This window comes from Mirounga leonina, unplaced genomic scaffold (genome assembly GCF_011800145.1).
Source record: "Mirounga leonina isolate KUSES-001 unplaced genomic scaffold, KU_Mleo_1.0 Mir_454, whole genome shotgun sequence".
NCBI lineage: Eukaryota > Metazoa > Chordata > Mammalia > Carnivora > Phocidae > Mirounga > Mirounga leonina.
Window position 1 is genome coordinate 9,226,867 of NW_023270763.1, and position 21,960 is coordinate 9,248,826.

The 21,960-nt window shown below is 51.0% G+C and overlaps 1 protein-coding gene across 3 annotated transcripts in view; it reads left to right on the forward strand.

Moving 5' to 3' along the window:
- The window catches only part of HIP1 (huntingtin interacting protein 1), a 146,619-nt gene that overhangs the window by 103,441 nt on the left and 21,218 nt on the right, over positions 1-21,960 (forward strand). For all 3 annotated transcript variants that reach the window (XM_034988630.1, XM_034988628.1, XM_034988629.1), the window contains exons 5-15: positions 5,702-5,782; positions 9,197-9,273; positions 9,696-9,757; positions 13,755-13,895; positions 16,245-16,302; positions 19,189-19,264; positions 19,378-19,518; positions 19,901-19,998; positions 20,359-20,431; positions 21,111-21,294; positions 21,730-21,818. In XM_034988630.1, the coding sequence (XP_034844521.1) occupies positions 5,702-5,782; positions 9,197-9,273; positions 9,696-9,757; positions 13,755-13,895; positions 16,245-16,302; positions 19,189-19,264; positions 19,378-19,518; positions 19,901-19,998; positions 20,359-20,431; positions 21,111-21,294; positions 21,730-21,818 (1,080 nt within the window). The remainder of the gene's footprint in view (positions 1-5,701; positions 5,783-9,196; positions 9,274-9,695; positions 9,758-13,754; positions 13,896-16,244; positions 16,303-19,188; positions 19,265-19,377; positions 19,519-19,900; positions 19,999-20,358; positions 20,432-21,110; positions 21,295-21,729; positions 21,819-21,960) is intronic.

Genomic DNA, 21,960 nt, shown 5'->3' on the forward strand with positions numbered 1-21,960 from the left:
TCACCTTTACTCCACTCCATATTTACCCCTGAGACTTTGGTTATGTCAGTCTTTCCCACTCTATACCCCAGTGCCTTTTTTTTTTTTTTTTTTTTTAAGCTCTATGTCCAACATGGGGCTTGAGCTCATGACCCTGAGATCAAGAGTTTCATGCTCCACCGACTAAGCCAGCCAAGTGCCCCATTCACCCCATGTCTTTAAACCCCTGTTTCATCGTTTTCTTCCTGTTTGCCTCGTTACAGCATTCTGGGTAATTTCAGTAAATCTAGCTTTCAGTTCATTTGTTGTTCCCTTTTCAGCTGGGTCTAATCTGTTGTTAAACCTCTTCATAAGATTTATAATTTTAGTCTAGCTTTTATTTCTTGGAGTTCTTTTTTTCCCCCAAATCTGCTTGTCATTTTTTATGATTTCTTGTCATTTTTTTTTTTTAAGATTTTATTTATTTATTTGAGAGAGAGAGTGAGAGAGAGAAAGAGCACAAGAGGGGGGAGCGGGAGAGGGAGAAGCAGACTCCCTGCTGAGCAGGGAGCCCGATGCGGGACTCGATCCCGGGACTCCAGGACCATGACCTGAGCCGAAGGCAGTCGCTTAACCAACTGAGCCACCCAGGCGCCCGATTTCTTGTCATTTTTTATGATTTCTTACGTATTTTGAAACAGCCTCTTATTTACTTAGACAAATTAGACAGTGACCTCATATATCACTTCTTATACTTCCGTTATCTAAAGCCCCTCGAGATCTGTTCCTGCCATCCGTTGTTTTTGATGAATGTTTTTCATGCTGTGGAGTTTCTTTTTGTGCTTATTTTTTACTGTGCATTGCTCATTTTCCTGGGAATCGTATTTGTGGGAACTCTTTCAAGTCAGGTTCCTCCAGAGAGAACGGGCATTTCCTTCCATTGAGATCTCTCTAAATTAAATTCTCAATTTAAGGCTTTGTGAATTCCAGGCAGAGCCCCTTGAGCTCTGGCTCCTGGGTCCAATTCCCAGAAGTTTTTTTTCCCTCCCTCTGATATAACAGTGGTTTGAGGTCCTCAGGGAGGACTCTTTTGGTGCAGGAGTGCTGGGATCTACGTTATTTCCAGTTCACCCTTGGTTCCTCTACCCCAGGGAAGCAGTCTTTGCCTCTTCCACCAGACTCTTCAACGTGGGCAGGCCAGAGCCCTGCCTCCTATTCACCACCTGGTTCACGTGGTGTGGCAAAACCCCTGTCTCCACCAACTCCATCACCCCAGCATTCCACTTATTCACCTGGTTACCTGTATGGACTCAGTCCCTGGCCTGAGGATTCCTTGGCCTCTCATTAGTTCATTAATGCCTTCAAAAAGAAGTTTTAAATATTTTACCCAATATTTTAGTAGTTTTCAATGGGAAGGTCAACCCAGATACCTAGCCTGACTTGTTATCCAAACTGGAATTCCTTTAGGTCTTGCTTCCTATGTAGTGTTCTCTTCCATGTGGCTGAGAGTTTTTGGATATTAGAAACCTTTTTACTTTTTTTTTTTAATTAAGACCTAATTTTTTTAAAGATTTATTTATTTATTAGAGAGAGAGAGAGAGAAAGCATGCACACCTCAGTGGGGGGAGGGGCAGAGGGAGAGAGTGAGAATCTCAGGCAGACTCCTCACTGAGTACGAAGCCCAACTCAGGGCTCGATCCCAGGACCCTGAGATCATGACCTGAGCCTAAATCAAGAGTCGGCCACTTAACTGACTGAGCCACCCAGGGACCCCCTTATTTTTTTTTAGGGCAAATTTTAGATTCACAGCAAAATTGAGCAGGAAGTATGGAGATTTCCCATATACCCCCTGCCTCCAAACACGTGTAGTGTCCCCCTTTATGAACATCCCCTGCCAACATAGTACATTGGTTACAAGTGATGCACCTTCCCTGATAACATCATAATCACCTGAAGTCTGTAGTTTGCATTATAGTTCACTTGTGGTGTTGGGGCCTTGTATATTCTGTGGCTTTGGACAAATGTATCCGGACATGTACCCATCACAGTGGTATCACACAGGATAGTTTCACTGGCTTCAAACATCCTCCGTGCCCCACCTATTCATCCCTCCCCACCTCCCCCAGCCCTTGGCAACCACTGGTCTTTTTACTGTCTCCACAGTTTTGCCTTTTCCAGAATGTCATGGAATTGGAATCATACAGTACATAATCATAATCGTACAGTGGAATCATACAGAAGCCTTTTCAGATTGGCTTCTTTCCCTTAATAACATGCAGTTAAGGTTCTTCCATGTCTTTTCAGGGCTTGATAGCTCATTTCCCTTTTAGTGCTCGGTAATATCCCATTGTCTGACTGTACCACAGTTTATCCATTCGCCAACTAAGGAATGTCTTGGTTGCTTCCACGTTTTGGCAGTTATAAATAAGGCTGCCATAAATACCCATGAACAGGTTTTGTTTGGACATAAGTTTTCAACTCCTTTGGGTAAAAGCCAAGGAGTGCCATTGCTGATTTGTGTGGTAAGAGTAAGTTTAGTTTTATAAGAAACTGCCAAACCGTCTTCAAAAGTGGCTGCATTAGGGGCGCCTGGGTGGCTCAGCCGATAAGTGTCTGCCTTCAGCTCAGGTCATGATTCCAGGGTCCTGGGATCCAGCCCCACATTGGGCTCCCTGCTCAACGGGAAGCCTGCTTCTCCCTCTCCCGCTCCCCCTGCTTGTGTTCCTCTCTCGCTATGTCTCTCTCTGTCAAATAAATAAATAAAATCTTCAAAAGTGGCTGCACCATTCTACATTCCCACCGAGCAATGAGCAAGAGGTCCTGTGGCCCATATCCTCACGGAATTTGGTGTTATCCGTATTCTGGATTTTGGCCATTCTCACAAGTGTGTACTGGTATCTCAGTGTTGTTTTAATTTGTGTTTCCTGGTAACATACGAGGGGGAGCATCTCTTCGTACATTCATTTGCTATCTTCTTTGGAGAGGTGTCTGTTAAGGTTTTTGGCCCATTCTTTAATCAGGCTGTTTATCTTCTTATTGTTGAGTTTTATTTTTTTTAACATCTTATTTATCTATTTGACAGAGAGAGACATAGAGAGAGAGGGAACACAAGCAGGGGGAGTGGGAGAGGGAGAAAGAGGCTTCCCGCGGAGCAGGGAGCCCGATGTGGGGCTTGATCCCAGGACCCTGGGATCATGACCTGAGCCGAAGGCAGACACTTAATGGCTGAGCCACCCAGGCACCCCTGTTGTTGAGTTTTAAGAGTACTTTATATGTTTCGCATAACAGTCCTTTATCAGATGTGTCCCAGTTTGTGGGTTCTCATTCTCTTGACAGTGATTTTTCCAGACTTTTTTTAATTTTAATGAAGTCCAGCTTGATGATCAATTATTTCTTTCATGGAACGTGACTCTGGTGTTCTATCTAAAAAGTCATTGCTGTACCCAAGGTCATCTGTTACCTCCTATGACTTTTATAGTTTTACGTTTTACATTGAAGTCTATGACCGATTCATCTTTTGCTTTTTGATCCTGGTGCCTTTTCATGTGAAATATAGTTGTCTTCGATGATAACCATAGTTTCACTTTGTCTGCTCTCCGCTACTTTCTAATTTTTCCATGACGAATAAGTACAATGTACAATTCATAAAATACGATTTTTCATAGAAAACAAATACATTAGGAAATAGTCTAATCTCTGGCATTGATATTTTTAACCTCCTCTGATGACCCCACTCCCTTTGGTGCCCTTCGAGGCATGTGTCAGTGGGGTTCCTCTACTCTAGAGGATGTAGATGCACCCAGAGATGTAGAAGTTAGAGCTCATGTGGGAACCACAGCTGTTTGGCTCAAGGGTTCTTTGTGCCCCTACCCCCCCTCCTCTTTTGTGTGCACTTGGGACTTGCAAGCATCACGCTGCTAATTCCAGCTTCTTCTCAGGCACCCAGGACATGACTGCATGGGCAGATTCCACGGGAAGGCTTATTTGTCCCCAGCTGGGATCTGGGATCTGTCCCATTTCCATCCCCATCCCATGTAGAATGCTTAGCTGCTCTCAGTCGGCTGGAGTCCATCTGGAAGAGGTGCTTCCTCTCCTGCACTTAGATAGAGAGACAGGAGGAAGGAAATAGCCTATGACCAGACTGTGATTACTCAGGGTGGGAGACTTAAAATTCTTAAATCAGAAGCCTTGTCTAGAAGTCATGCAAAGGAAGTTCTCGTGTTGGTACATAAGATTATATGGTAAGAACATTCATTGCAATATAGCTTATAATAGAAAAACATGCCTGCAGGGCGCCTGGATGGCTCAGTTGTTAAGTGTCTGCCTTCGGCTCAGGTCATGATCCCGGGGTCCTGGGATCGAGCCCCGCGTTGGGCTCCCTGCTCAGCAGGAAGCCTGCTTCTCCCTCTCCCACTCCCCCTGCTTGTGTTCCTGCTCTCGCTATCTCTCTCTCTGTCAAATAAATAAATAAAATCTTTAAAAAAAAAAATGCGTGTAACTAAGACGTACAACAGTAGGGAGTTCGTTTGATAAATTACAGTATACACTCGATAAAAATATCATTAAAAATATCACTAAATAATGAAACAGAAGAAAATTTGAGAAGATAGAGAAAAAATTGAAGTATATTAAGTTAAAAAATGGACTCCATTTTATATTTTAAAATAAAGGTGGAACACAGGATTTTTAAGGCAGTGACACTATTGTGCGTGATACCATAATGTTAGGTACAGGGTGTTATCCATTTGTCAAAACCCATAGAATGTACCACACCAAGAGTGATTCCTAAGGTAAACTTCACTTTGGACAATAATGATGTATCAGGGAAGGTTTGTCAGCTGGAACAAATGTCCTACTCTGGTGTTGATGTTGACAGTGGGGACAGTTTTGTACACGTGGGAACAGGGGGTATATAGGAGATCCCTGTACTTTCTGCTCAATTTTGCTGAGAACCTAAAACAGCTCGAACAAATAACATCTACATTATTTTAGGTGCACCTGGCTGGCTCAGTCAGAAGAGCTGTGACTTTTTTTTTTAAAGATTTTATGCATTTATTAAACATTTATTTTTTTCATTTTTTTTAAAGATTTTATTTATTTGAGAGAGAGTGAGTGAGAGAGAGAGAGAGAGCAAGCACGAGCAGGGGAGGAGTAGAGGGGGAGGGAGAAGCAGACTCCCCACTGAGCAGGGAGCCTGATGTGGGGCTCGATCCTGGGACTCCAGGATCACGACCTGAGCCAAAAGCAGACAGAGGGGCAGAGGGAGAGAGAGAGAATCTCCAGCAGACTCTGCAGTGAGTGATCAGCGATCACTGATTCCACTACCCCGAGATCGTGACCTGAACCAGCATCAAGAGTTGGACGCTCAACCGACTGAGCCACCCAAGCGCCCCAAACATGCGACTCTTACTCTCAGGATCATGAATTTGAGCCCCATGTTGGGTGCAGAGATTACTTAAATAATAAAACTTTTAAAAAAATGTCTGTTTAAATTGAAAAAAGATTAAATAAAATAACATTTTGTACTCCAGAATGTTCGCCATGATTCTGTCTGGTGTTTAGATTAAGGGTGATTTGTTTGTACCTTTGCTTTTGTGTATCCTCCAGAATTTTCCACAATGGCCATTTGTTATTTTCAGTATCAGAAAAAAATATATCTATTGTTGAAAACAGAAGTCCTCGCTGTCAGTCTCTCCCCCAAATGTTAGTATTGATACCCTGCTTTCTTTTCTTTTCCCAAAAGGGCCACCTGAGCGAGGGGTATGGACAGCTCTGCAGCATCTACCTCAGACTGCTAAGAACGAAGATGGAATATCACACCAAAGTGAGTCTGCCAACGGTTCTGCATACAGGCCCCCCACCCCCATCCCTCTCCCCCACAACCTCCCCACCCCGGTCACCTCTGTGGGCCAAACTCTCAGGTCCTTCCGGAAATAAGGTGGCCCGGGCCCCTCAGGGAGCGTTTACACCACATCCAGTGAGAGGAAGGTATTTTATAGGATGGCTGCAGTGGGACTCAGGACTGGGATTCTGGCCCACATTTTCCGCACCTTTTTATTCCCCATCTTGCAGAGAGGACCCTATCCACTAGGCTGCCTTAGGAAAATGTTTCAGAAGCACTGCCTTGACTGTGAATAAAAACAGTCCCTTCCTTTTACGTAGTGAGTTCCCACACAGAACCTTCTTTGCATCCATCTGTGGCCTTAGACGGTCTTTCTAATGCGCTGAATGCAGGTAAAACCGTCGTGCTGGGTAACCCGGTGGCACGTAAGGATACGTAGAAAGGGTCTGCTCGGCAGGAGTGCCCAGGTCCGTCAGGGGGAGGAGGCTTACGTACCTGCGGCACCGAGTCACAGTGCGCAGCAGTCCCACGAGCCTGTAGAAGGAGCCAGAGGCCTTCTGAGATGATGCGGGGCCATGGCGTGGAAGGGGAAGATGAAGGAAGCGGATCGAGTTGGACGGTGGAGGGAGGGTGTGGAGGGAGCAGGGGTGGGCAGGAATGGCCTGGAAGCAGAGCGGGGAGCTGGCATTGGAAATGAGGAAGGGAGGAGATTTACCTCTTATGGACTCGGGGGAAGGGGGGGCTCTGATTCACGGAACCCACCCTGCTGTGCCAGCCATTCCTGGTTAATTCTCGCGGCGACCCTAAGAAGGCGGTATTCTTATAGCCTAGGAAAATGAAACTGGGAGCGTGCTCGAGTGTCTTGCCTTGTCATGCAGCTCCTCGGCGATGAGGTGGGACTTGAACCCAGGCCTGTAGGGCAAGAAAGCCCCTGCCGCTCAGTGGCCACCCTTCCCTCTGCTTGTGTGGAGCCGGGTGCTTGCCGCAGTCCAGAACTGGGTTAGGTTCTGAAGAGAGAAAGGTGAAGGGACTTTGGCCCGGCCTCCAGGAGTCATATTTGCTTGGGAGACAAGCCAGGCAAGTCCAGTGAGGACCGGAACTGAGAGATGCACAAGATGGTACAGGAGCTTGTAATGGGGTACCGTGCCCAGACACCAGCCACCCAGGTAGGCTTCTCAAAGGCAGAACACCTGAGCTCACCCCCAGCTCAGTGGCTGAAACACGAGCAGCCTTTTATCATCTCTCACGCCTTCTGTGGGTCGGATGTTCCAGAAGGGCTGGGCTGGGCAGTTGCAGGCTGCAGGTCCCCCATGCGGTCCCGGTCCGCTGCTGGCTGGAGCTGGGACAGTGTGGACGTGGCCTGGCGTCTCCCTCCTCACGAAGTCTCAGTGCTTGTGAAGACTCCCTTGCAGCCCGGCCAGTTTCCCAAGAGAACAAGGTAGAAGTGCGTGGCGTTTATAAGACTCAGCCTCAAAGTCACAGAGCATCCCTTCCACTGTCCTATATGGGCTGAGGCAGTCACATGGGTCCCTGGATTCAAGGGGGTGGGACAGGGACCACACCAGCCAAGGTGGAATGTCGAAATCACGTTGTCAAGACAGCATGTCGAACCGGAGGGGCAGCTGGTGTTGGACATACAGTCTGCCGGTCTGCCCTCTGGCCCCACAGTTCGTTTCCTGCCCTCCCTCCCTCCCAGGGAATACACTCACACCTCCCCCAGGCTCCCAGAGCCTTGTCTGCCACCTTGCAGGTAGAGGAAAGGCCACTGAAGAAGGGGAGGGCGGCCGTGCCAGGCAGAGGGTCAGCTGCAGGCAGAAGGGCTTGAGGCCCAGCACAATCTTGGGTTCCTGAGGAACAGGCCACACATCCTCCTCAGTGTGAGGAACAGGCAGGTGGAGAGTGGGGAGGGGGTGACCGGGCAGCTGTGTGAGACCATCCCACTAAGAGTGGAAGACGGTGAGAGCCGGATTAGGACGGTGGTCCCCGGGACAGGCCAGAGTGGTGGGGGCTCTGAAGACTGGCAGGAGGGGTGGGGGGCAACAGCTACGGAGATGTGGGGCCCGTGGGAACAAGCTGGGCGATTGCAAGAAGTGCAGGAGCCCAGGGAAGCAAGTGAGGCCACGGGCGCTTTGGACTCCGAGCTCCGGGAGGACAGAGGACAGGTGTGTGTGTCTCCTCGTGTCCTTTGTCCTGTGCCCTGTGCCCTGCCCAGCATCTAGCGCAGAACAGGTGCTCAATCAGGACTCCTTCCATGAGGGACAGAATGAACCAGAACCTAGATCTGATCAAATAGCGCACAAGGAGGGCTGATCCTGAGTCAGGAGAGAGGCTGGCCCTTCCTCTTTTGAAGCAGGAGGAACGGAAGGATAGCTGGCACATTCAAAACGGGGGAGGGAGTGGGAAGCAAGATGCTGAGGGAGACCCAGAGATGTAAGGAGGAAGGCACGGACCAGGGCGGTGAGGAGCCGGGCCGGTAGCCAGGACCAGGAAGGGGCACTAAGGTTGGAGAACATGATTAAAGGGGACTCCAGCTGTGAGTCCTTCTCTAGGGATGTTGGCAGCTGGTCCTCGAACAAAGACCCAGGCTCACCGGGGTTTGACAGCAGTGTGGTGGAAGAACAGGCAGCAAGAAGGGCGAAGGACACAAGAACAGGTGTCTGTCCAGACTGAGCGAGGTTAAATACGGCCAGAAGGGGGCGCTCAAGGAACTGGCCGGCTCTGAGACAGAGGAGCCCTGGGGGTGAGGCTGAGGGCTGGAGGGGGCGGCCAGGGCAGAGGGAAGAGCCAGGAGGTGTGCAGTGGAGGATTTATGTCTTCAGAGCCTAAAGTATTCTCCGTGGAATTGAGACCCCCTTGACTGGCCACCCATCAGTGCCCGTCTGCACCTTTCCCTTTGCCTTGTGTTCCAACCACTCCAGGCAGGCCACACTGGGGAAGAGATAATGCCAATATGAAAATGGGTTTGCCTTCCCCGAACTCACAATGGCAGCTTCGGGAAGCGGCCGAAGGACAGAGGGAAGCATGGGTGGGGTTCAGAATGTACTGGGGATACATATATGCGGGACTGTCTGCGCCTCGTGGATGGTCGAGGGCCGGCCACTGTCACACTGGGCCTCACTGGAGGGCCAGAGAGCATCTTTAGAAGAATGTTCCAGGATATGAACTGTTAGGGTAGAGCCCTGTCCTGGCTCCCAGATACGGGATGGAGCCTTCACCTCTGATGATGGGTAGTGGATATTCTCTGCTGTGAGCTGGTCAGGGGGGGTCTGTGTGCATTGACACATCCCCCACAAAGGGTGTGGGTAGCTGCACGAGCAGAATCAAGCCTGCTGCTGCCCGATGTCAGCTTAGTTGAGGTGCCCTGTCCCGACTGCCATCCTCTGCCTCCCTTTCCAGAATCCCAGGTTCCCAGGCAACCTTCAGATGAGCGACCGGCAGCTGGATGAGGCTGGAGAGAGCGACGTTAACAACTTGTGAGTGGCCGTCCTCATGCTGGGGACCCAGCAGGGAAGAAAGCTCGATGTTGTCACACAGGGCCTGATGGGCAAGGGCAGTGGCTGGAGTGGGGCCTCTTAGTGTTGGTGCCTCATCCAGAATCCTTCCAGGCTGCCCAGGGTTCAAGTCTCGGTGTCACCCGCTTCCCTCCCCACCCAGCATGGCACCTGCCCTCCCCTCTGCCACCATCACTGTGGAATTCACCCTGCTTGATCTTCAAATGGCCTTAAGACCCACGTGGGTGGGGGCTAAGGATTGGGGGTGGGGGTGGGCGTGTCTCTGTGTGTGCATGCACGTATGCATTGGGGACAGAGACAGCAACACAGAGCAGGGGGGAGCGGACAGGTGAAGCACTGGCCTCAGGCTCTGGAATATAAGCTCTCTCTCCTCTTGTGTCCAGTTTCCAGCTAACAGTGGAGATGTTTGACTACCTGGAGTGTGAACTTAATCTCTTCCAAACTGGTGAGTCTCTCCCTCCCATCTGGCCCAAGCTGTCATGGGAATTGCCTAATTCTGAGCTTTGTTCCCGGCTTAGACCAGCCGTCCTAGCCCCCTTCTCCCTACGAGGTTATGCAGCACATGTCAGGAAATGGGAATATCCATACCCTATCTCTGCTTTCCTCGTCCCTGTGCAGGGAGGGGCCGGAGCTCATGGGTGATTTCATTCTGAGCAGAATGACCATGCTCCCCACCCTGCGGGCCTCCCTCTGGAAGCCCGGGCCTCCCAGAGCCCGAAGACGGGTCTGACCTCTTTGATAACCTTCGGACTGTGGCCCCCGAGCTGGCCAGTGCTTTGTCTGCCACTCAGCTGGGTTGGCACTCGGGATGGATTGCTGCTCAGGAGGAGGGGCTGCTGTGTGCTGTTTGGTCGGCAGCCAGGGTCGACCAGCTGGTCAAGTTGAGTTGTTGGCCAAGTCCATGTGAGAGGCCCACGAAGCCCCTTTCCACTAGCAAGGAGAATTTGCCGCCCTTCCAGGCTCCCTTCGCTGAGAGTTCTGGTGCCTCCCGGCTGTCAGCCCCCAACACTTCCCTGACTGGAATCAGGAAGGAAGCAGTCCGTTCCCTTCTCTTTGCTGTCCCTTCTTCCCACACCTGCCAGCATGACTCCCCCTTCTCTCCTGGGGAACAGAAAAGCCCATTTCCTAAGATTCAAGATGCTCCACAACAAGTGCCCAGCTCCGTGAAAGAGTGGATTCCAAGCTAAGAGTATTTATGCACAAGCTTGATGACCTTCTCAGCATTTGGACATGTGGGACCCACTCTTGGGGCTCTGATTTTCTCAGGAAAAACAGACACTCTCTCCCCCTGAATTATACCTTCCTTTGGCATGTAAGCAGCTACTTACAACTGGCCTGATACCAGCCAACGCTGGGCCAGGGCTGGGCCAGGGTGGCAAATGCCTTCGTACTTCGACCAATCAGTTCAGTGCTGGATGTGTGAGAGGATCACCACAACCAGTTGGGAACCGTGATTTGCAGGAGAAAGAAGAAGGTCAGTAGAGAAGTAAAAGTGAAACACAAAATAGAATCCCTGCCCTAAGGTGTTCCCAGCCAGGTAGGAGAAATAGTATGGATGCATTTTTTTTAAATATTTTTTATTTTGTTAAAGATTTATTTATTTATTAGAGAGAGAGCATGAGTGGGAAGGGCAGAGGGAGAGGGAGAGAGAGAATCTCAAGCAGACTCCCTGCTGAGCGTGGAGCCCAACTTGGGGCTCGATGCTACGACCCACGAGATCATGACCTGAGTCGAAACCAAGAGTTGGACACTAAACCGACTGAGCCAACCAGACACCCCTCCCTGGCTGTTTTTATACGTGTTGATCACTTGTATTAATACCACTGGATGCTGAGCTCCTCCCTGGAATCTGGAACCATGTCCTACTCATCTTTGAGTACTTCCCTCCATTCTAGCCCAGTGTTCAACAAAATTCAAGAATGCGTGCTTCAGATAAACAGCAGTGAGGAAAGGACAGGGGATCAGTGCTCATAAAACGGTATCAATATCCAGCCCAATGCTGTGGGACTGTCAGGAGTGAATCAGCCACTTTGAGTTTCCTAGGGGGGAGCAGCTGCCCCAAGTCTTGGCACAAACTCCAACATGGTCAAATGGTGGTGGCTTTCTTGCCCCTGAGCGCGCACTGATTCGGAACCAAGAGCCCTGTACCACTCATCTCCCCCGCTCCCTATCCCGTCCCCAGTTCCCTACTGTATGCCGCAAAAACCAGGGGAACTGGCATTGGAAGAAATCCCTCCAGCTTCTGAGTCCTAGTCTGTGACCCTGCAAGGTGCCAGCCAGTACCCTCAGGTGCCCCTGGTTTTCCCCTGTGGGAAACGTGGGCCAGTCACAGTTAACATTTATTTCCAGCGCTTGCAACGGTTCTCCAAGTGTGGTCCTCTGGACCAGCACCATCAGCATCTCCTGAGAACTTGTTAGAAATGCAAAGCCCCTGGTGCCACCCTAGACCTACTGAATCTGAATCTCTGAGGGTGGGGCCCAGCCATCTGCGTTTTAGCCGCCTACTCCCTCCCCAGCCAGGTCTATACTGTCCAATATGGTAGCCACTGTCCAATAGGTAGTGCCTATTTAAATTAATTTAAATTACATTAATTAGATTACATCTATTTAAATAAGTTATAATTAAATAACATTAAAAAGTCAGGTCCTCGGTTGCACTAGCCATATTTCAGGCACCCGGTAGCCCCATGTGGCTGCCCTACTGAATGGCTCATAGGGACACTTACGCCATCACAGAATTCTTTTGCACAGTGCTACCGACTGATTCTGCTTCACGAGAACCACTCAGCCAGGAAATCCAGCTCTCAACCCTAGCTGCATGTTAGAATCACCTGGGGGGCTTTTGAAACCTACCAGTGCCCCAACCCTACCCCAGACCAACTAAAACAGAATGGGAGGTAGGGGAGTTGCTGGGAAACATTAGATTTTGAATTTTCCCAAGTGATGCTAATCAATCTCAAAGCCAACACCGAGAATCACTGCAGTGCTCCGCACTTTACACGACCCTGTCCTTGAATACGCACAAGACCCTTTCGAGGTACGTGCTCTTAGAAGCCCCTGCATTTTACCGAAGACCATCTGGAGGCACAGAGAGGTTGAGTAACATGTCCCCGGTCACACTGCTCTAGATATTACCGGATGCCAAGGGGCATTCCTGGCAAGTGGCGGGCGGGCTGGAAGATGGAGCGGTCTGTGATCCCTTGCTAGAGTGGAGCCCAAGGAAGTCCGTGAACTTGAGGATGGCCGCCTTGCAGTGACAGCTGCTTTTAATTTGTGTCAAAAAGAAAAGCTGCCTTTTCATTAGAACTGTTTGGGATTTTTTTTTTTTCAGCTGCCAGAGTAAGCCAGTTAACAGGGAATCGTGCAGTGAGGGAAGGCTGAGCACAGCTGCTCTGGGCTTTCCTCTGGGGCAGTCGGGCTCACTGATTTTTCTCGATGCTGGCCATGGTGGAGTCTCTGCAGGTGGTGGGCAGCCACTGCAGGAAGGAGTTCGGCTCTGGCCAGTGTTGTGCACTGGGTGTCCACGGCCAGGCATCTGGTTGCTTGGTTTAAGAACAAGGGGTACGGGGCGCCTGGATGGCGCAGTCAGTTGAGCATCCAACTCTTGGTTTCAGTGATCTCAGGGTCATAGGATCGAGCCCCACATCAGGCTCTGCGCTTTGCATGGAGTCTGCTTGGGATTCTCTCTCCCTCTCTCTCTCTGCCCCTCCTGCTTGTGTTCTCTCTCTCTCCCTAAAATAAATTTTAAAAAGGCACCTGGGTGGCTCAGTCATTAAGCGTCTGCCTTCGGCTCAGGTCATGATCCCAGGGTCCTGGGAACGAGCCCCACATCGGGCTCCCTGCTCCGTGGGAAGCCTGCTTCTCCCTCTCCCACTCCCCCTGCTTGTGTTCCCTCTCTTGCTGTCTCTCTCTCTGTCAAATAAATAAATAAAATCTTTAAAAAAAAACAAAGAACAAGGGAGCAGAGGGTAACGTGGAGGGGTCTGTGGAGCAAGACAGGGAGGGAGCAACGTGCTGTCTGGAGCTCGAGAAAGTGGAGGGCAGCACTTCAGCTGACCTGCCCCCCAGGGACCGACAGCAGCCTTTGATCCTGATGGCTCATCCTCAGCCCTGTGTACCCAGGGCTCCTGCATGTGTCCCTTTTTGGTGTCCCAAGACCCTGTGGCAAGCCTCCAGGAAGCCAGGGCTGAATTATTCCCTCCTTCGTGTCCTGATTAATGTTTGCTATTTTCCCCATGTGATTGCCTTCCGGGGACTCACTCTGTTTCCTCCCATGTGTACCTGTCCCACGGGAGTGTTGTAAGGGGTAACTGCGGTCCGATGACATAGCATATGCACAGAGCGGGTCCTTGGCATGTGTCAGACCCCTGTCTTGTGCCCCTCTGAGAAGGTCACCTGCAGTTTCTTATCCCCTACTGCCTGTGTCCCCGTTTATTCCCTAGTGTTCAATTCCCTGGACATGTCCCGCTCGGTGTCCGTGACGGCAACCGGGCAGTGCCGGCTCGCCCCGCTGATCCAGGTCATACTGGACTGCAGTCATCTGTACGATTACACTGTCAAGCTCCTCTTCAAACTCCACTCCTGTGAGTACAATGGGCCGGATCTTCTCTGTGCGCCTCTGGCTGGAAGGAGGATTACAGCCAGAGGCTGTCCCTTCAGTGCCCTTTCTGCCACTGCTCCCAAAGTTCCTAGAGCTCCCAACCCCCTTGAGGAGCAGGGCACAAGCTTTGCTGTGCCCAGGGAAGCACCTGGCTCTCCATAGCAGTGTCCTGGGACAGCTCCCTCCCTCCACCTCTGGCTTCATCACATCTCCGTCCACACGTGTCATGTATTCTAGGACCCACATGACTGATACCAGGCCCAGCCTGGACCCACAGGTGCAAGGACAGTGGTCTCCGAAGTGTTCATCCACGTAGCTTCTCTGGACATGTGGAACTTTATGGGGAAATAGAAAACAAAACAGAGCTGCTCTTGTACATGATGGGCCAGCCCCTACCCAGCCACAGGTCCCTGGGATGCTTTTGCAGATTCTATCTTGGAAACTACTGTAGAGTTCTTATACTTTTGTGTGCTTCTTGTTTATACAATGTGTGTGGGTCCTGCTCCTGTGGGGTCTGCTGTGGGTGGGTCCAGTAGGTTTGGGGTGTGCATGGTGAAACCATAACCCAGGTGAAGCTGATTTGGGTGGTTTCTGGTCCACACTCAGAGGCGTTCCCCATGAGGGATATACATGTGCAGAATGTATGGATGAGGGAGAACCAAGAAAAATCAAGACCTGAGTGGATACAAGCAAGGTGTTATGGCCCTGGCAAAGGGACAAGGATGCATGTCGGAAGACAGGGACAAGGGATAGTCTAGAACTGTGGTCACTGACAGGAAGTGGGTCTGGTTATTTAGGGGGCACAGGAAGCGGCATCACTCGGGTTAATCCAGGAGCATCTCGTGGAAGGGAGGTTGGAATCAGATGTTTAAGTGTTAGGAAGGCTTTGGACAAGTGAGCGCACCCAGAGGGGCAGAGAGCAGACTGAATCCCAAGGGAAGAAAGGCAGTTATCCTGCACAATATATACTTCTCTAAAAATGAAGGTTTCATTTTAGAATAGTTTAGATCTACAGAAAAGTTGTAAAGATCGCTGAGGAAGTGTCCCCCCCCATACCCTGAACCCAGTTTCCTTTATTGTTAATATCTTACATTAATATGATACATTTGTCACAATGAATGGACCGTTATTGATACATTATTATCAACTGAAGTCCATACTTTATTCAGAATTCCATGGTTTTTACCTAACGTCTCATCCAGGACACCACATTACATTGGGTCATTGTGTCTCCCTAACCTCCTCTTGGCTGTCATAGTTTCTCGGACTTTCCCTGTTTTTGACAACCTTGATGGTTTCGAGAATTGGTCGGACACTTGTAGAATGTCCCCTGATTTAAGTCTGCCCGGTGTTTTTCTCATGACTGGACTGGGGTTAAGTGTTCTGGGGAGAGAGGCCACTGAGATAAAGTGCCATCATCATCCACCGTTTTGGTGGGCATTTTGAATTATCGTATGTTTATACACGTACTCCCTCTTTGTACCAAGTAAATGTATTCCTATTCAAAAATTCCTAAAATGGGGCAATGGGAGGGCTGGGGGTGGCTGGGTGATGGACACTGGGGAGGGTATGTACTATGGTGAGCGCTGTGAATTATGTAAAACTGATGAATCACAGACCTGTACCCCTGAAACAAATAATACATTTTATGTTAATTAAAAAAAATTCCTAAAATGTACGTTTAAGGAACAAGACAAGAAATAAAGGGATCACTGAGTTGTGATCTATAGTTGAAGTATGCAGCGTCATGCATTCTGGGAGGAGAAGGGACCTCAGAGAACCCACTCTGTAGGAGAGGGGGCTGGTCTAAGAGGCTGTTGCTTGTCCAGCATCTTGCCGTTGGCCGTGACTGAGTGAGCACCGGACTGGGATCCTGAGTGTTGTCCTATAATCTTTGCCTTCTGGCAGGCATCCTCTCGTGCAGGCTCTATGGATCCCTCGCAGATTAACGTCTGTGCTGGACCGACCCAGTGCACGTACTTCTGAGAGAGCCACACCTCTGCCACCTGCTGGGGGTCTATCCTGCTGCTTGGTCAGGTCACCACGGTGTCTTCCGTGGTCAGGAACACAACTTCCAGCCCACTGCACCCAGAATGGCTCATGCTGCAAGAACAAACAGAAGGACAGATGTGGAGGAGAAGCACCCCTAGACTCATGGCTGGCCCTTCTGGGCCCCCTTGGTTACCAGTCCCTGTTCCTGGGGCAGCTGTAGGCCTGGCAGGCTGGCCACAAGCCCCAGGGTGGATGGTCCTCTCCCTCCAGAGCCCCGCTGTGGCTCGCCTGGTCCTCCTGTGGTCCTCTTCCCTCTCACTCTTTTCCCAATTTCTTCCAGGTCTCCCAGCCGACACCCTGCAAGGCCACCGGGATCGTTTCATGGAGCAATTCACCAAGTAAGTGGCTTAAGTGAGAGAAACGAATGCTATAAACTTGATTAATCCACACAAGAGCACTTGTTTTAAAATGATTGAGGAATGAGGGTATCGGCAGAGTAAACCAGTAGAGTGGAGGAAGGTGACGAGGACGGCAGTAAATGTACCACTGGCTGGCGAAGCTATCCGTTCTCTAATAAAGTCCACACGAGCATGTCGGAGAAGGTGATTTCATCCATTCATTCATCACCTGCTGTATGCCCCGGGCTTCATCCTCTCTTTCTTCTCCCTACGTTCTCATACCACGTATGGTCCATGTGCGTGAAACGCAACACCCAGATCTGTATCTCTAGCTGACTGAGCCTTGCCTCTGAATTGGGTCTCACGCACCCAGTTATCTGTCTTACATCTCAAACTGAGCTCTAGGTTTTCCTCCGCAAACTTTTTCTCCCAGGGTGCCTGGGTGGCGCAGTTGATTGAGCATCCAACTCTTGGTTTCGGCTTGGGTCGTGATGGCGGGGTGGTGGAATCGAGCCCCTCATTGGGCTCTGCGCTCAGCGGGGAGTCTGCTTGAGATTCTCTCTCCCTCTCCCCCTCATGCTCTTTCTCTCTAAAAATAAATAAATAAACAAAAAAAAAAACAAATTTTTCCTTCCCGGCCCTTTCTATCTCAGTAAATGCTGCCACATCCATTTAGGCCAGAGATCTGGAACTCACCATTGTCCTCCTCTCCCATGTCCACTCCAGTGGCAGATGCTCTGCACATATATCTTGGCTCCAATCATAGCTGCCATCTCTGGGGCTACCATCGTTTTGTGCCACGACCCTCCAATATGGCGGATGCCCTGGGCTTCCACTCTTGCCCCCTGAAATCCTGTCCCCCCACCCCAGCAGTTAGAACAACCTCATAAAGACGTCATTCCCTTGCTCAGAGCCTTTCAGTGGCTTCTGATTACACTGAGAAGAAAATCCAAGCTCTTCTCCATGATCTCCAAGGCCCTGCTTGCTATCTTTGACCTTATCTTTATTGTGTTTAGGGCTTATGGTGTTTCCACCACATGGGGTCCGTTTCCAGTTCCTGGAACATTCCCAGCTCATTTCTCCATCAAGGCCTTAGTGCTTGCTGTTCCCTCTCTTTGTGAGGCTCTTCTCCCAGCCTGGCCGGCTCTGGGTCATCTTTGGTCACCTCCCCACAAAAGCATCTCTGGCCTTAAATCTTAAATCTCTTATTTAAGTCGGGTCTTCTTCATCTCCTGTTCCTCCAGCCCCACCTCCGCCCCCCCATATTCTTCAGCCCAGCACCTAATTTATTTCTTTCATGGTTCTTAGCACAGCTTTATTTATGCCTGACTCTCCATTATTACATCCCTAGCCCCTGATACGTAGCAGCCAATTACGCATAAATATTTGGATAAATTACTAAACTAGTAAGCCAGCTGTCTTGTCTAGAAGAGGAGAGTTTGTCTGACTGAGGGGTAAATTATTCTGTGCATTTGGGGAAGAAGATTGCTGGCGAGGGGAGACATACAGTTCATCACTGGTTACGTGTGCCCAAGGAAGAGGGGAAGGAATGGCATGAGAGAGAGAACCCAGGTGCCGAGAAGAGCCCTGGGGCTCAGCACGCTCTCTTTGACCCTCTTGTTTTGCCTGTTAGTTTCTTCAGCCCTGACAACAGAGAAAAAGCATAGCTGCCAAACCCCAAGCTCAGACTTCTCGTGCTGGTTCCCCGGGCAGCAGTCAGAGGCCAAGTTCAGGGTTGTCCTAACCTCCCGGTTTCCTTATTCCATTTGAAAAGCCTTATATGTTTATTCTATAATAAATGACTTATTAAATCCTAGGAGACAGGCCCTGGGGCTGATTTCCTGGAATGGTAAATTCCAGTAGCTTATGAAAGCAAAGCAGCCTATTACTGTTGGCTCCAGCCCAGAAAGAGGGGGATGTGTGGTCAGGTGATTTTATTTCCTTTCATTTTTTTCTAGCTTATGAAACCCTCTCCCATGAGCAGCTGCCTCACTCTCTCATCTGCACAGACCCGGCGGCTCCCTGAGGCCTCAGTGTCCCCGAATTCGGGGAAAGTGCCAATGACCTGACAGGGGCAACCCCAACCTTGGGGTCAGAAGGGCTGGCCTGAGATCCCAGGGGTTTAGTGTATTGGGCTGAGCTGGAGGAGATTGTGGGTTGCAGGGAGAGGGCGCAGAGACCCACCATCCTCTCTCCTCTCAGGAAATCTGTCTGATGCTCTCTGCTTCCTCAGCTTTCCATGTTTTGATTCAAAATGGAGACCCGAAGATGAGAAAAAAAATTGGTTTCTTCATTCCCATACCCATCCAAGATTGGGACACAGTATAAATAGATTGCTTTTCTCCAGTGAAGTCTTGATGAGTTAATTCCTCTGTGCGTGGTTCCTTGGCAAGCCCAGCTCAGCAGGGCCCAGTCTCCGCCCTCTGGAAGCTTCTAGTCTAACTGGGGAGATAACACAGAGCTCCAAAACAAAGGGATCTCCCTCAGTAATGACGTTTCCTTCCCCATGCCTGTGGTTAGGTCGCGTATCCTCAGAGAGAGTACATTTATTTTCATGTTATTCTAAGCCAAACGTTCCTGGGAAGACATCTGCCATGCAACAGCATAGATTCCACAGCGATGCAGAAATTTGTTCTGGGGGGATCCGCTCTTCCAGAGGATTCTGTCCTTTGAATCCCTCTTTCCTTACCACTACGTAAGTGAGGACAGGCTCCAGATAACCTCCCCCTGCAGCGTCACAATCGAATCCCAGTGCCATGGAGGTCATTTCCTTGATAGCCCGCGCCTTTGGGCTGGGCGGGCAGCAGGACAGCTGGGGGGCTGCACTGTCCCCACCCCAGGGCCGGGGAGGTGCCCAGCACCCCTCAGGCCCTTCTCCCCCCCCAGGTTGAAAGATCTGTTCTACCGCTCCAGCAACCTCCAGTACTTCAAGCGGCTCATTCAGATCCCTCAACTGCCTGAGGTACGTGCGCCCGGCCCTGCCGTGGGAGCTGCCGGGTCCTGGGTGCTCTCAGATCTCAGAGACGGGCAGGACTGGCGGGTGACACGGTTTGGGGGGGTGTCTTCCCTCCTCAGAACCCACCCAACTTCCTGCGGGCCTCTGCGCTGTCAGAACACATCAGCCCTGTGGTGGTCATCCCGGCCGAGGCCTCGTCCCCGGACAGTGAGCCCGTCTTGGAGAAGGATGACCTCGTGGACATGGATGCCTCCCAGCAGGTGAGGAGCACCTCCACTGGAACCCGAGGGTTAGGGTGACAGGTGGCGAGCCCCACGTGTTAGGGTTAGGCTTAGGATTAGGTTAGGGTTAGGGTGACAGCAGGTGGTGAGCCCCACGTGCGGCCCTTCGCGCTGCCCCATATGGGCAGGGGAGAGGCTCTGACCAAGACCCTTTGGCTGTCACCAAGCTGGACCAACTTCTAACCGAAGCGCTAACCTAGACTGAGGCCCCTGCCCTGCGGTCTCTAAGAGGGACCACAGATGGACTTGAACCCAGTTAAGAAAGGATCCCTTTTTTTTTTTTTACATCTCACTCCTCTGACCCCCGTACAGAAGTCTCTGGATCTCTAACTTTGTCCTCGCTCCTTTTTGGTCACCACAGAATTTATTTGACAACAAGTTTGATGACATCTTTGGCAGCTCATTCAGCAGTGACCCCTTCAATTTCAACAGTCAGAACGGCGTGAACAAGGATGAGAAGTGAGTCCACACTGGGAGCAGGCAGGTGGTGCAGAAATTACATGAAGCCGGGGTCTGGCTGGCCACCCCCGACCAGGGCGGGATGCTCAGTGACACTTGGGCCCCGCAGAGAAGCGTTGCAATGCTCAAATATCGGCCCCTGGAATCCCAGAGGGAGATCAGATAAGGTTGAATAACCCATGGGTGTTAGATTCGGATCCAGTGACACGGAGGGTCTTAGCATATAATGTATGGAATTTCAAAAAACTTTCCCCAAATTAACACCAGCTTTTAACTTCCTCCCCTGATTTCCCAGCTCGCATTTAAAAGGAAAGGGATGGAAGCACAGTGGAAGCAAACTTGTTCTCCTTCTGTTCCCAGGGATCACTTAATTGGTCAACTATACAGAGAAGTCAGTGAGCTGAAGGCACAGCTGGAGAACATGAAGACTGAGGTATGAGTCGGGCTCTGATCCAGTTCTGGGCTTCGCCGTGGCATGTTCATATTCGCAGAGACACTTGTCGGACCACATTTTAAGGGGGATGGCGGGGGTGCTCGTTAGTAGAAACTCGAAAGCCAGAAGGCCCTGGTCCTTCCGTGGTCTTGGTAGTGCTGCATTTCCGTCATTCCTACCTTAAGAATGACTTCTGAGCCAAGCCCTGTCTCCCTTTGGTTCTTGAGTTAACCATGACCGCCGGCTGGCTGTGAAGCCAACAGTGAGGAAGACCTGTTCTCCTCCCGTGGCGATCGGAAGGTCTGATTTGTAACTCTCATGGCTGTTTGTGGGGTCTGGGGCGGTAAATAGGACTGCCCCCCAGGCCCATGGCTGGTCGGGCTTCACTCACGGGGGCAGGCAAACATCCCCTCTTCCCTCGTGCCCGCTCGTCCAGGACTGCTCCTAGGCCACTCCAACAAGACCAGAGTCCTCCTGTCGTCACGCCATTGTTGGCTGGTGGCTTATAATGACCAGAAGCCTCAACTCTCATGAGGCCCTTGGGGGGGGGGGCGGGGTTTGTTAGGCAAACATGGGTATTCATTGGATCAGTGCTGGAAGCCTGGGAGGACCCGCTTCTCCTGCCCAGCCCAGCCCCGTGGCCCAGCGCTGGGGCTCATTGGCCGAGTCCATCCCACAGAGCCAGCGGGCCGTGCTGCAGCTGAAGGGCCGGGTCAGCGAACTGGAGGCTGAGCTTGCGGAACAGCGACATCTGCGGCAGCAGGCGGCTGATGACAGCGAGTTTCTCCGGGCCGAGCTGGACGAGCTCAAGAAGAAGCGCGAAGACACGGAGAAGGCCCAGCGGAGCCTGACCGAGATAGAAAGTGAGTCCGTTAGGCTGGGGCTGAAGGCGGGGGCCGCAGAGTCAGGCGAGGCTCAGGGGGAAGGATGGGGCTGGGTGGCAGAGCCCCAGCCGTGCTTCTGTCCAGAAGAGCCACCAGGAAGGACCTTCATGTCGCCAGTCTGAGGGGCGGGTGGGAGCCCAGCCAGTGGAGAGCCCCACGGGCTCAGAATGCGGGGACGGGAACCAGGAGGTGACAGTGGGGTATCTGCCTGGGGGACAGGGTCTCCGAAGGAGAGATAGCCTAACGCCAGAAACACCGATGAAGAGGAGTTTATTTCAGTAGGATTTTTGAGGGCGTAGAAGGTGTTTGCATTTGTGAAAAGGAGGAAGGCTGTTCTAGGGATTCTGGCTTATGGAAGGAAGGCACAGGGTCCCAGCAGGGGTAGACTGCTCACCTTGGCTCTTGACAATACAGGGAGAGCCCAAGCCAATGAACAGCGGTACAGCAAGCTAAAGGAAAAGTACAGTGAGCTGGTGCAGAACCACGCTGACCTGCTGCGGAAGGTAGGACCCTGCACCGTGCGCTGTCCCCACAACGCAGGAGACACCGCCGCTCCATTGTCCCCACCAATTCTGAGTGGGTCACCATCATTTCATGGAAACCACTGCTTTTCAGGCTTGCTGGCCTTCCATGTCTTGACTTTTG